Source organism: Penicillium arizonense (genome assembly GCF_001773325.1).
Source record: "Penicillium arizonense strain CBS 141311 chromosome Unknown PENARI_contig009, whole genome shotgun sequence".
Lineage (NCBI taxonomy): Eukaryota > Fungi > Ascomycota > Eurotiomycetes > Eurotiales > Aspergillaceae > Penicillium > Penicillium arizonense.
In genome coordinates this window covers 927,782-939,987 of record NW_019173286.1, presented here as the reverse complement: position 1 = coordinate 939,987, position 12,206 = coordinate 927,782, and the positions used below count along the sequence as shown (strand labels likewise).

General features: G+C 50.6%; 7 protein-coding genes across 7 annotated transcripts; 3 read left to right on the top strand and 4 right to left on the bottom strand.

The window, feature by feature from the left end:
• Window positions 1-419: 419 nt before the first annotated feature.
• PENARI_c009G08060 (uncharacterized protein) lies at window positions 420-1,444 on the bottom strand (the record flags this gene model as incomplete). The annotated part of the gene is made up of 2 exons (XM_022631943.1): window positions 420-955; window positions 1,009-1,444. The coding sequence occupies 2 exons, from the start codon at window positions 1,442-1,444 to the stop codon at window positions 420-422; spliced, it is 972 nt and encodes a 323-aa protein (XP_022488362.1).
• A 444-nt stretch (window positions 1,445-1,888) lies between these two features.
• PENARI_c009G03732 (GILT family protein) lies at window positions 1,889-2,889 on the bottom strand (the record flags this gene model as incomplete). Its single annotated transcript, XM_022631816.1, has 2 exons — window positions 1,889-2,411; window positions 2,489-2,889. The coding sequence occupies 2 exons, from the start codon at window positions 2,887-2,889 to the stop codon at window positions 1,889-1,891; spliced, it is 924 nt and encodes a 307-aa protein (XP_022488337.1).
• Window positions 2,890-4,584: 1,695 nt separating this feature from the next.
• PENARI_c009G04662 (hexokinase family protein) lies at window positions 4,585-6,515 on the top strand (the record flags this gene model as incomplete). Its single annotated transcript, XM_022631841.1, has 2 exons — window positions 4,585-5,213; window positions 5,294-6,515. 2 exons carry the CDS (start codon window positions 4,585-4,587, stop codon window positions 6,513-6,515), a joined length of 1,851 nt encoding a protein of 616 aa, XP_022488316.1.
• A 1,135-nt stretch (window positions 6,516-7,650) lies between these two features.
• PENARI_c009G10858 (uncharacterized protein) lies at window positions 7,651-8,138 on the bottom strand (the record flags this gene model as incomplete). Its single annotated transcript, XM_022632032.1, has 3 exons — window positions 7,651-7,898; window positions 7,955-8,076; window positions 8,134-8,138. 3 exons carry the CDS (start codon window positions 8,136-8,138, stop codon window positions 7,651-7,653), a joined length of 375 nt encoding a protein of 124 aa, XP_022488388.1.
• A 147-nt stretch (window positions 8,139-8,285) lies between these two features.
• On the top strand, window positions 8,286-8,768 carry PENARI_c009G00831 (transcription initiation factor IIA subunit gamma; the record flags this gene model as incomplete). Its single annotated transcript, XM_022631727.1, has 3 exons — window positions 8,286-8,326; window positions 8,382-8,505; window positions 8,622-8,768. The coding sequence occupies 3 exons, from the start codon at window positions 8,286-8,288 to the stop codon at window positions 8,766-8,768; spliced, it is 312 nt and encodes a 103-aa protein (XP_022488187.1).
• Window positions 8,769-9,117: 349 nt separating this feature from the next.
• Window positions 9,118-10,312, top strand: PENARI_c009G07770 (uncharacterized protein; the record flags this gene model as incomplete). Its single annotated transcript, XM_022631932.1, has 3 exons — window positions 9,118-9,277; window positions 9,337-9,382; window positions 9,439-10,312. The coding sequence occupies 3 exons, from the start codon at window positions 9,118-9,120 to the stop codon at window positions 10,310-10,312; spliced, it is 1,080 nt and encodes a 359-aa protein (XP_022488307.1).
• Window positions 10,313-10,369: 57 nt separating this feature from the next.
• On the bottom strand, window positions 10,370-10,894 carry PENARI_c009G06803 (uncharacterized protein; the record flags this gene model as incomplete). The annotated part of the gene is made up of 2 exons (XM_022631906.1): window positions 10,370-10,738; window positions 10,820-10,894. The coding sequence occupies 2 exons, from the start codon at window positions 10,892-10,894 to the stop codon at window positions 10,370-10,372; spliced, it is 444 nt and encodes a 147-aa protein (XP_022488438.1).
• Between the last annotated feature and the right edge of the window lie 1,312 nt (window positions 10,895-12,206).

Below are 12,206 nucleotides of genomic sequence, written 5' to 3'. Positions count from 1 at the left end.
TTGGGATTCTAGGGACCGGGTCGGTAGGTCAGTCTCTCCATTTGGGCGGGGACTACCTCATTTGTTAAATTCAAGTGAATACAAAGAGAGAAAACCCCCTTGAGAGCTTGCAGGTGACCGCTGTTGATCTACGGATTATGTCATCCAGGCACGTGGGTTGTTTATTGGCGCTACGATTAGAGTGGACTAGCGCTCACCATGGATCGGACTTTAAGGTTGTATACTTCGACCACCGTCGACATTATACGAACTTTCTGCCGGCTTCCTAGTAATTTGAATTGATTACTGAACTTAACTGTCTGATGCTATTGGGCACGCTTATTTGTTAAGTTTCTTCAGCAGTAACGGGGAAAACAGGCATCGTCCCATAACTCGACGCATCGCTTCCACGAGGACTATGCTGTATTGAACATGAGAGCTTAGTGACGGCGCAGCGCATATCTCGGACGATAAGAGTCAGATGCACGGTTCCAGGTCTCAGAGACACGGCTGTGGTCCCATCCATCCTTGACGTATCCGCCACGGCCCGTGCGGTGGTCGTACTCATAGGTGTATCCGGTGGGACGGTAAGGGCTCATGGAGGGCGATCGTCGTTCATGCTCGAACTTGCGCTTGCGGCCACCAGCAAGCTCCTCGGCGCGGGCCTGGCTGCTCTTGACGACATCGTTGAGCTCAGGAATCAGCTCGTGATCTTCATCGACTGTCTTGAGATAGCGCAGGAGGTTCTCGGCGGTGTCACGGAGGAACCGGACACTGTTGGAGCGTTCGTTGTGGCTGTGAGTGGTGCCGACCTTGTGGTTGTCATCTTTGGCTTTCTCGTAGACCCTGATGAGATTGTCGAGATGAGGTGGCTTGACGTCCTCAGAATAGCGGGTAGAAGTGCTGTTCTGGGTGCTGGTGAGCTCCTCGTCTTGGACATTGGCAGTCTTCACGGTTGGAAGCTCGTCGATGGGACCTAGGGTAATCAAAATCTGTGACGATGAGGTTGAAGAAGGAGATTTGGCATACCATCGTCCAGGATACGCTGGGCAGCAAGGTGGGCTGCGACGACGCGATTGGCATCAGCGTTTGAGACACAGTCTCTGGTTCCCAGGAATTCAGCGAGATAGAACTCAAAGAGTCCATAGTCCTGCATGGTGTGTCCAGCATCAAAGAGGCGAACCAGAACCAGGTCGAAGATTGTGACCTGGCCATCACGGTAGGCCTGGGAGCGACGACGGATGGCCCTGATCTGGCGTCTCAAACCGTGAAAGAGAGCACGAGAATTCTCACGGTTTGCAGCAATGCCACGCAGAAGCTCACTGGGGTTCATCACCACATTCCATTTGAGGAACATCTGCTCCTCCTTGGAGCGAAGGCGCGCCAGCACATCGCCCTTAGGGCCTGGAGGAGGCATCACCGGTTCGGGTCTGAAGGAAGGTGAGGGTGTAAGCTCAATATACATGTTGGAAGCTGTGATAATAGCTTACAATGTTGAAGGGTAAGACAAACCGATAGTCTGTGGGAGACTGATCAAGTCTCGGTGAGAAGGGGAGGATGAGGAAAAGAAGGAAGACCGGGCGAGCTCCAGGATGTGGTAGAGTCAATGGTAGAGAGGGAAAAAAAAGGAAAAAACAAAAGAGGAGCGTAGGCAATCAACTGACGTCCGACTTCGATGCCAGGCGGTAGAACTAAGAGATCGTTCGTTGACTACAGGTAAGGGCCAGGGCAGCCCATGGAAACATTATCATCACTGCTTGACTCGCATAGTTAGAATTCATGTGGGAGAGAGCATATTCCAAAGAAATTTTTTGTGAGTATAAAAAGCCTAGGGCTTGCACTCGAAGATTTGCAAGGTATCGTGAGTTGCATTGACTATCATATCCTATCGTGTCTGTATGAATGGGTCTCAGTTCCGCTCCTTCCAGAGCTTCTCGACTTGATCAACCAGAACTGAAGGGTTGCTGCCTTCGCCATTCTGGGCGCAGTTCTTCCATTCATTGTTGTCACGAATGCACCAGAAAGCATCATCTAAGCGCACAGTGCAGCTTGTCTTGACGCCAAGTTTAGCACCGCGCACAGCGCTTTCGCGCAGCAAAGCGATGCCACTCAGCGGTGGTCCACCGTCGTCACCATCACCAGGGTCATCATTTTGCTGGCTGGCACACTTATTCAGTGAGTCAAAGTCAATCCCGTGTTCCATTGCACACTGATGAATGAATTCACGATCCGGGATCTTGGCATAGTCATTGATTAGACAGTTTGCGAATCCCAGAGACCTGATGATAGGTGTTCGAGGGTAGGCTGGTGGGAGAAGGGATTCGTCCGTAGGGGGAGGGAAAGGAAGGTTGGCCGCGCAGAGCATAAGCATGTTACCGATGCATTCACCTGGACCATGCATACATTCTATCTCTTCGGAGCTTTCGGATGCACTGGATGATGTTAATGGATGACTTCAAATGAGATCAGGACGAAAATCAAGCCCCTGGTGTCGGGGACTGGTGCTCACTTAGCAATGAAGGACAGTCTGAAATCCACCTTGTCATAAATCTTTTCCATGGCCGGTAAGATCAGCTTCTGCAAACAGGCCTGAGCATCTGGGCATTTGCTCATGATGTGAGCCTCCAGCGGGATCTTGGTTTGCGCAGGTGTGCTCTGTGCATCAGGAATGTGTCCCGCGTCTGGGTTGTGGCTGTCCTCATTTGTGATATCTTCAAGACCCAGGGTATAGCTCTCGGGAAGCTTTGTGTGGTGCTGAGTGCATGTGGAAGATGGCCTAATCAGCAGGTAGTAGCCGACCAGGAACAACACAACAATACACAGGCGACGTAAGAAGGTAGCTGTGCTGGGACGAGTCCGTTCGTTTTGATCCTGAGGATCGCCATCTGAGTGGATCGGGAGTTTCTCCATGGTGAGGGTGACGTTGTGTTGATAAGATCATGTGGAGAGGCGGAACTTCTCCTTGCCCAGGCCATTACATAAGATCTTCCAGTAACTTATGAGCCACCAGTGACATCAAGGATTTTTAGCTGCTTCTACTTGTAATTGCTTTTGTTTGGTTGGCGAAGACCCGATTTCTTCCTAAATGCCTAAATTACCACATCTTCACCGAGACAATACTCTCATCATTCTTGGCTCCGACTTCGGAGACCATTATGGGGCGTTGACTAGCTCAAGTTTCAAATGTACAAGGCTCAAGAAACTGGGCATTTATTCGCATGGGACAAGGTATGCACTATGTCCAAGGATCGCGTGGCTAGGCTCTCTGCAAGGTCGCTTTGAGGCTCGCAGGTCAAACCTTGACATACAGGTGTATCAAGATACGCCTGAACACAAGAGCTGTTTCTTGAACCCACGGGGGAGCAGGTGACCAACTCCGGGTAAGCAAAAGCGAGGCTGCAGCCGCCCCCAATGAGGTCTGACAGTCTGGGCGAGAACGATCGAGACCGGAGACAGCACACGATGCTTGGGCAGAGAAGTGCCGCAATATGGGGCTGCGTCTGGATACGGGCATGTCCGGCCCCATCACCACGCGAGCGCCACAAGTATATCAGAGCGGGCGAACCTCGTATCGAGCGAATCGCAGTTTGAAACGATTTTGGTACGTGTTCTGGGGTCTAAACCCCACTGTCAATCCCTGTTGTATACCTCTCTGGATCGTCACTCGCGGCCGTGCGGCCGTTTCCCAACGCCTCGCAGGTTGTGTTTTAATCCCGAGAGCCAAGAATGGCGTCAGAACAAGTATGGAGGGAAGCCTGGGCCCCTAACCGAGGTGGTTTAGCCTTCTTTTGACCTCCCTGGAAGGGCGTCAGATGGTCCCGGGTAGGGTTACATAGTTCGGAGAAGAGTGTAGATGTAGACGGAGTCGTTTGCCTCATAGAGCAGAGAAGTGTTGAGTTTCTCAGCAACGTCGCATCGATGATACATGAAATGCTTGAGACCACACTAAATTCACTAAATTTATCATTTCGCTGACCCATATACACCTTGATGCTTTTATAGCTTCCCCACTCCTTCCATCTCACTTTTTAAGTTAGAAAAAAAGGTACCTGACTATTTCACTTGGTTTCCTTCTCTTTTCCTTTCTTATTTTCTTATTCCTCTCCTATCTTAAGCAGGGAGTATACTTCATTCTCCAACTCCTGCCTCAGGCATCTAGGGATATCGCAAGATTCGTATATAGTCTCTCCACCCCCCATCCCTGAGATTCCTATTATTTATCTGTGATCAGCGCATACCGAAGATTCCAAGGTACGTAAAACATGACAGGTGCTTCTTTTTTTTTACCTTCCCGGCATGATCGTCGTGTTTCTGTTTTCCCCCGCAGCCGCCCCATCGCCCTGCAGACCGCGTCACCGAAATGTTCACTCCTTATTGCAACCTCACTAACCCAGCGTGAAACCAGGCTATATCAGCCCCTGTGGTAGCTTATCATCAAGGACATGACCGTGTCCTCTCCTAACATTCCAGCCCGACGTCACTGTTGAAAACGTAACGGCTGTCAGGCTCGGGATCTGCTAAAGGTTATCATTTGCGAATACCCGTATACTCAACTCGGGGCACGGAATTTGGATTCGCTGATACATTGGCCATCAACTTTGCATAATGGCATCTGTCAATTCAATATCTGAAAAGGACAATGACGAGGAGCGCGACATTCCCGACGATCCGGTTGAGGAGGACCATGACGAGGTCAACTCGGAGTACGACGCCGTCCAACGAGAATATCTTGCCCATCATCAACAACTGGAAGAATTCTTGTCGCCCATGTCCCTGGATGAGGGTGTGCTCTATCAATTGGCACGGCGTTTCTCCACTACATACCGACACCTGGCCCTGACATCGGACCAGCAATTTCTCCCGACGCCTGTGACCCAGCTTCCTACGGGCCAGGAAACTGGTCGCTATCTTGCGATCGATGTGGGAGGCAGCAATCTTCGAGTTGCATTCATCGAGTTGCTTGGAGAAGCTGTCGACTCAGATGTTCGTCCCACTGATGCCACTGAAAGGTCACGGGACACCATCCGAAAAGCCCAGCGTCAGCGCGTGAAGCGGACGTTGGAGAGAGCCTGGCCTATTCAGGAGCATTTGAAGATGGACAAGGCTGAGGATCTGTTCTCGTGGATTGGTGATTGCATCGCTGAAGTGGTAGCTGAGAGTCTATCATCTGATGCGACGAAAAAGGATATTCCTGCTGAGCTTGATATGGGCATTACATTCAGTTTCCCCATCATGTGAGTTTATTCCAGTTCTTGGGTTTTAGGACACCGGGTTCTATACGTCTGTTTCCGGGTGTTTTCTAACCATATCATAGGCAAGAATCATTGGCAGAAGCTACATTGATGCCCATGGGCAAAGGCTTCGCTATCTCATCTAATCTGAACTTGGGCAACATTCTTCTCGATGGATATGAGAAGCACACAAAGCGACCAGATGATGACGATGAGCCATCATCCAAACGCCGCAAGCTCTTTGCATTGCCCAAACTGAAGATCCAGGCAATTACCAACGACACCGTGGCCACTCTAGCCTCTCTCGCCTACAAGGTCAAGTCATTACCAAACAGCCGAGTCGCCATGGGCATCATCGTGGGTACCGGCTGTAACGCAACCATCCCAATGAAGCTAGATGCACTACACGAATCCAAAGCCAAGAGCGTCAACACAATGGAACCAAGCGCGGTAGAGACAATCGTCAACACCGAATGGACCATCTCCGGCGCCGCACCACCCCTCTCCGAGCTAAACGTCACGACGAAATGGGATATCGAACTGGACCGGGCCTGTGCGCGTCCAGGATTCCAACCATTCGAATACATGACCGGCGGCCGCTACATCGGCGAACTCATCCGTCTAATCCTCTTCGACTACCTCACAACAATCGCCAACCTATCCAAACGCTCCCTCCCCGCAAATCTCATTCAAGAATACGCCCTGACAACAAGCTACATCTCCGACACGGTAGCTAAAGCACGCTCCGACCCCGAGCTCGCCAAAGCCCTGAACCAATCCCTCCCCCCACCAGAAAGCAGCGACTGGCGCTGGGATTCCCGGACCGCAGGCGCGTTCCGCAAGATCGCACGCACAGTGCAGAGACGCTCAGCGGGCCTGATAGCCTCTGCGGTGGTCGGACTACTAGCCTGTGCGCGCGAGATTGAGTTGAAAGAGGATAGCAACAGCAACACGCCCGAGAACGCCGCTTCACCGCAGAGCAATGGTGAAGCCGTTACACCAGATATTGTTGCTGCTGCGCCTGACTCTGCGGTCGCGGCTAACCACGCCATCCACAGACACGTCGTGCCGGTCCTTGAGACGCCAGCTGATTGGCAGTCCGGGCCTGAGGAACTGGTTGTTGCGTATACCGGTGGTATCATCCAGCATTATCCGCAGTTCAAGGAGATGTGTCAGCAATATATTGATCGGTTGATTATGCGGACTGGTCCGCAGAGAGGGGGCAAGTCTGTTTTCTTGCGGGAGGCTTCAGATGGTGGTGTGATTGGGGCTGGTGTTTTGGCTGGCATGGTTGTTCGCAAGTGAGGTTTTCTTTTGATTCGGATGCTTACGGACATACTATCTTTGTTCTCGGGGTGTAATCTTGCAATGAGAAAATGGTGTATTTTGATTAGGGTGTCAATGGGATAGTTTTTACTTTTTTGTGTGATTCGGGGCTCATGGCATAGAGATGGGTATTTGACTATTGTTATGGTGATTTCATGTTGAAAGGAGCGGATAATATTCTTTTCACAATTTCGGTTAGCCGGCTTAGACAAAGCCTTGTTACTTCATTTCATGACTATTCTGTCTTCTTATTTATTCCCATGCCTAGTTCCTACGAGGAAGTAGTGCCGATCAGCACTATACCTAAAGGTCTGTGCCAACTTTGTTTCCCCCAGCATTGATACGGTTACAATAGATCAGGGTCTACGACCAAATTTCTACCCGAAAGAAGTCTTCTCTGCAACTCTCAATCAATTCGATACTATGGAGGCATAGGTGTTCAAGGTCACAAAGGATCCACTAAATGATCAATCCGAAGCAATGTAACATGCTTGGATTGCAGGTTGTCGAGGAGAGTTTTACCTTGCAAAGGTAGTCCTCCGTGGTCTTGGACCAATCGAGAGGTGTAGTGATAGGTTCTCTGAGAAGTAAATCGGATGCAGGATGATGGGGGAGCGATCTTCCCTGGCAAATGTTGCGACAAGTCCCCCCAACGACAAACCTTTGTGAAAGCATACCCAAAAGCATACCCAAAAGCATACTGAAGATTCAAGCCATGACGCTCTCAGCAAGGACACCATATCCGATTGCGTGGCTCTGCCCAAGCAATCGTAATCGAAGAATGCGGGAGCCCCCAACGCGTGGAATGCCTTCTATTATGCAACGCCGTTATCCTCGCGCGGCTATAAGACGTCATATGCCTGTTCGACACCATGCAAGGTAAACTCAGCCGAGACCGAGGCCGAAGTGAAGTCTGCTCAGCTAGGAAAGAAGGTCGAAGGGCTCGGAGTATGACAGATTCCACGCCTGGTCGACCGTATTGTCTCCGCGTTCTTGGCGGATCGGCGAATAGAAACTGAGGATGCAGGGTTTCGAATGCCTCCTGGGATATATATATATCCAACGTTCATCTTGCCCCGGTTTGTTTTGGTGAATCTTCATTTTTAGAAACGATTCAAATCAACCGGAACATATTGTTTCGCACACCGCGCTTCATGGCGTTGGCCTTTCCATCTTCGTATTCAATCCCAGAAGCCCCTCCTTCCCCAGACATTTGTTCCAATCGCTCGCGCAGCTCAGCGTCCGCCTCGGTGACGGTTTTGGTCTTGTGTGGAACTGGGTGGCGTTTGTTGTCTTCGTTTGAAAGAGGATTCGTGGGAGTGCGCTTGTTTTGCTCTTGTTTAGGCTCGGACGTGATCTTATCTGTAGGAGAAAATTAGTTTCAACGCTGAGTTCTGGGCTGGGGCAATGTAATTGACCTTGGGCTTTTGACAGCTTGGGTGCTGTAGATAAGCATTGAGCACGGGCGTGTAAATGACAGAAAGTTGCTCTAGAATGGAACATTCCAATCCCAGAGCCCTGGAAGCACTTCAAGACCATACTGATCGATAGGTCAATCTAGTTCAGTGTTGTGTTGTAGGAGTTTCGCTCGACTGACGCCATCGCGATAAGCGGATAAGCCACGCACGTGATATGGATCACGTGCTGCATACCGCCCCGCGATCCACCGGGACTGGTCAATTGTGCTCTCGACACAACATCTCACTCCGCAGAACTCATTTAAGAAGTCTGCCATTCATATATCTCAAAATGGCGTCTGTGGCTTATTATGAGCTCTACCGTGGGAGCAGGTACTACATCATATGAAGCAGACCGGAACCTCCAAAGCTGACAAGGAATCTCTAGCCTCGGTCTGTCTCTAACCGATACTCTAGACGATCTGATCAACGAGGGCCGCATCGAGCCCCAGCTAGCTATGAAGATCCTCTCCACCTTTGACCGTGTGGTCACTGAAGTCCTGGCCGACAAAGTCCGGGCCAGACTGACCTTCAAGGCAAGTCCTTCCAGCCAATATACCCTTGCGGAGATGATCCTACCTTAATTTCAGTTCAGCATGGCTAACATGACATTTCTTCTCACCAACAGGGTCATCTGGATACCTACCGATTCTGCGACGAAGTCTGGACGTTCCTGATCAAGGATGTCACATTCAAGCTGGATAACCAGACCTCGGTGTCGGCGGACAGGGTCAAGATCGTCAGCTGCAACAGCAAGCGTCCCGGCGAGGCATAAAGTGGGACATGGGTGGACAGAGATGGCGTTTGCTTTTCCTTTCTCTTTCAGTCGCATCGGCGTTCTACCGGCAGAGCCGTTGATTTCGGGATTCGGGCACACATTCTCGAGGCGTTCTCAGGCGGTTTAGTTCTTCATATCTTGCATTACAAATGTCCATGACATTAGATACCCAAAGAACGGGAGCTATACATACAGGATTCTCATAATGTAGTGAAGCAGAATTGTAGGCGCATGATGCGTAGGGTGACCTCACTTATCGGAGATAACGGGCAACTTCTCTTTCTTTATTTCCTCCATGGTCATCTTTCCACTCTTTTTCCGTTTCATCTCTTAATGCGCTTCTATAATGCCGAGAACCCTGCCCTGGCTTAGGGCCCAGGATGGCACACCAGTGAAGAATGAGTCTACACCGAGAAAGCGCGTCAAAACCGAGGCCGCTCCTGATCGCGACGTGACACCGAAGAACCCCCCAATCTCCCCCGAAAAGCGCGACTTCTTTAGGTCATGTACGCTTTGATCTCGTCATCTATATGTGGTATATTCTAATACGCGGACCCTTTGCCAGCTCAAACACCACCGTCATCTCCAATAAAACGATGCCCCTCTGAAGAGTATGATCGCGACCACACTCCACCAAACAGAGACAGTCGCTAATGATTTACAACAGGTTTTTGCTCGATGGAATCGAACGTGATGATGGTTGGGTAATGGTGGAGGATGAATTCTATGCTGTCGCGCAAACGTTCACACAACATCTCCATTACGCAGAGTACCTTCGTCGGCGAAAGGAAGTCAAGGCTGAAAATGCAGCCGCACTTGGAGTGATTGAGAGGCCAACAGATGGCCGCACTCCTGTTTCCAAAGAAGCGGAACGACAACGAGAACGTGAGGCCTTCAGGCAACGACAGAAAGCTGGACTGGCACGGCTAGATGGCCAGAACCCCGACGAGCAGATTGATGACCACGAAGAGGATGACCAGAGGTGGACCGGAACCCACTTACACGATCTCATGACCAGCCCGCGGAAAGCACGGTCCCTAGCAGGCAGACATGTGCTCAAGTCGTCCTCGAGAGCTGCAGCAGGCTTTTTGCAAGCGGGGCAGGCACCTCCTCCGGGTAATGGACAAGCTCAAGTGAACAGCACCAGGAGCGCGACTCCAATCTCAAGAGCAGCAGCAGCTCAAGTTGTTGAGCTCGACGAAGAGACTGCTTCAGACTCTGATGACGATCTAGATATCCAACACGAGGCGGTTAGGCTACCGCCTCCGAGGAATGCACATTCTATGCCACGGAAGCTCCAATCTGACGATCAAAATACACCGCGAGCAAAGCTACGAAACAGCACAACGTCCAGATCAAAAGTCAAGGCGGCGAATTCTCGGCCCGAATATAAGTCAAGAGTACAATCACTTTTCGATGACCTTGATGAACTTCCAGAGCCATCGCCGTCAATAATCTCTACCTCTAATAACATCACCAAATCGCCTTCTACCAGGCAAGACAAATCCCGGCATAATGAGGTCCCGACATTTCTAGTGTGATCTTCAAACAATCTCGCCCCGAATTAATTCCTCCTCTCATAATTTCAATCAGACAGTTCAAACCTCGTTCATAGTGATCGATTCGGCCGGGGCCTTGAAATCTTGAGCAATAGCTGAGCTCGACTTCCACATTCGAGGCAACTTTATACGCTCCCGGAAGCGGGCTGCGACAGCCTCAGGCTCATTCTGCGGACGTGATTTTGGACCTTGCTCTTCGTCGATGTCGATGGTTGGAGTGACACCATTTCGATCGTGGCTCCATCTTTCTCCTCCACGGTCGCTGTCCGACTGTCCTGCGACGTCAGCGTGCTGTGATTGATTGGTCAGATCTGGTCGCTCTGTCGGGGGCTGGCTGGGCGAGAGGACTGACTCGGCATCAGAGAAGCAGGCAGGCAATTCTTCTTTGCGGAAGTTGGTGGGAGGACCCTGTTTGATGTACTGGTTAGCGACCGTCCTTCCAACAAACAGCCAAACTCTCAAGTGCCTACGGTGTTCAACTAGACTTACAATTTCAATGATCCTTCCTTTGTTGCGTGTGAAGGGTGCCTTGATGCACCGGAAGACTTGCCGAAAGCATTCCATGTTGGGTTGATGTTGTTAGGTTGATCCGGCAGGCGGATACGGGCTCTTTATAAAGAGTCGGGTTGAAAGTCGTGGAGGGCTTGGAACAATGCAAATTTCAGCGGAAATGTCCTCGAAATGGGACGAGGAAATGCAACAAAGGCAACGCTGTGGTGAAACGAATGCTATACAAGGGACAACGCGAAACGAGGGACTGTTGTCGGCAACAAAGAAAAACAAGAAAGAAACGATGTTGGATGTGCTCTACAGCACCGAGGCGTGAATGAACGAAGAGAGTCAAAAAATGAGGCACAGGGAGAGTACATATACTAATGCCGTAAAGTTACCGGCAGTATGCACATCAATGCTATTCTCGGCGTGTCAAGGATAAGCTGATCCACGGTCTCGCCCATGCAGGTTGAACTAGGCGACAGCCGGGCCTGTGGCATGGACAGGATGATAGGCTCGGCAGGGTCGCCCGTCAAAAAAGACATACTCCGTCCCTTTGCTGAGTCTGTGACACATTCCTGGCAGTCCCCTGGCGGCAGCGGCGGGTCCCCCCTAGGAGATTGGGTCAGGGATTAGCTGTGGAAGGAAATATCCAAATGCCGGTGTGCCTATTCCGGCTATTCGTGAACATGCAACTACCTATCCATCGGATCTGTACACCTCTATCTGTGCATAAACGGTTCCCTGCCTCGATCTGCTGCAAAGCATCAAATGCAACAACGGCAGATGGGCATTACAGGCAGCAAGATCCTTATGACCTGCAGCCTGTAGGGAATCAAATGCATCATAAACCCATGCAGATTACACTGGGCGCTTGACCCTCAGTGGAGCCGGTGGAGCGAGAGCCAGACTAAAGGGGCAAAAGGGAGAAGCAAAGAGAGCCCTCGAGTCCCACTCCGTACTTCATTCCTGTTCCTTTTAGGACGAAATACCCATGTCGGTTTTTTAAGCTTCTTTACCGTTTCCCCAGGAATCTTTCGATAATGACCAGTTGCCGATTTCCCGGTCCCCGTTTGTTGGGTCGTATATGTGCATGAATGCGAGGGCCTGCAAAGCTCGGCAACATTGTCTATACAATAATCGGCTTTCTTTCAAGACAAGGCGAGGCAGCTTTGAATAGCTCTTTGCCTTGTTATTTCTTTGTCTTTGCCCCGGATGCTCGGCCGTCAAAGGACACGGGTCCGGCAATGTAATTTTAGACCTTTCTTGGATGCATTGCCGATCTATCATAGATTCGTCACTGACAGGGATGATCTTGGGCTTGTTCTCAGGGTTAGCTATGTGGTCAAGCCTAGTGCAACCGATCCGCATCTGATGATGGTGA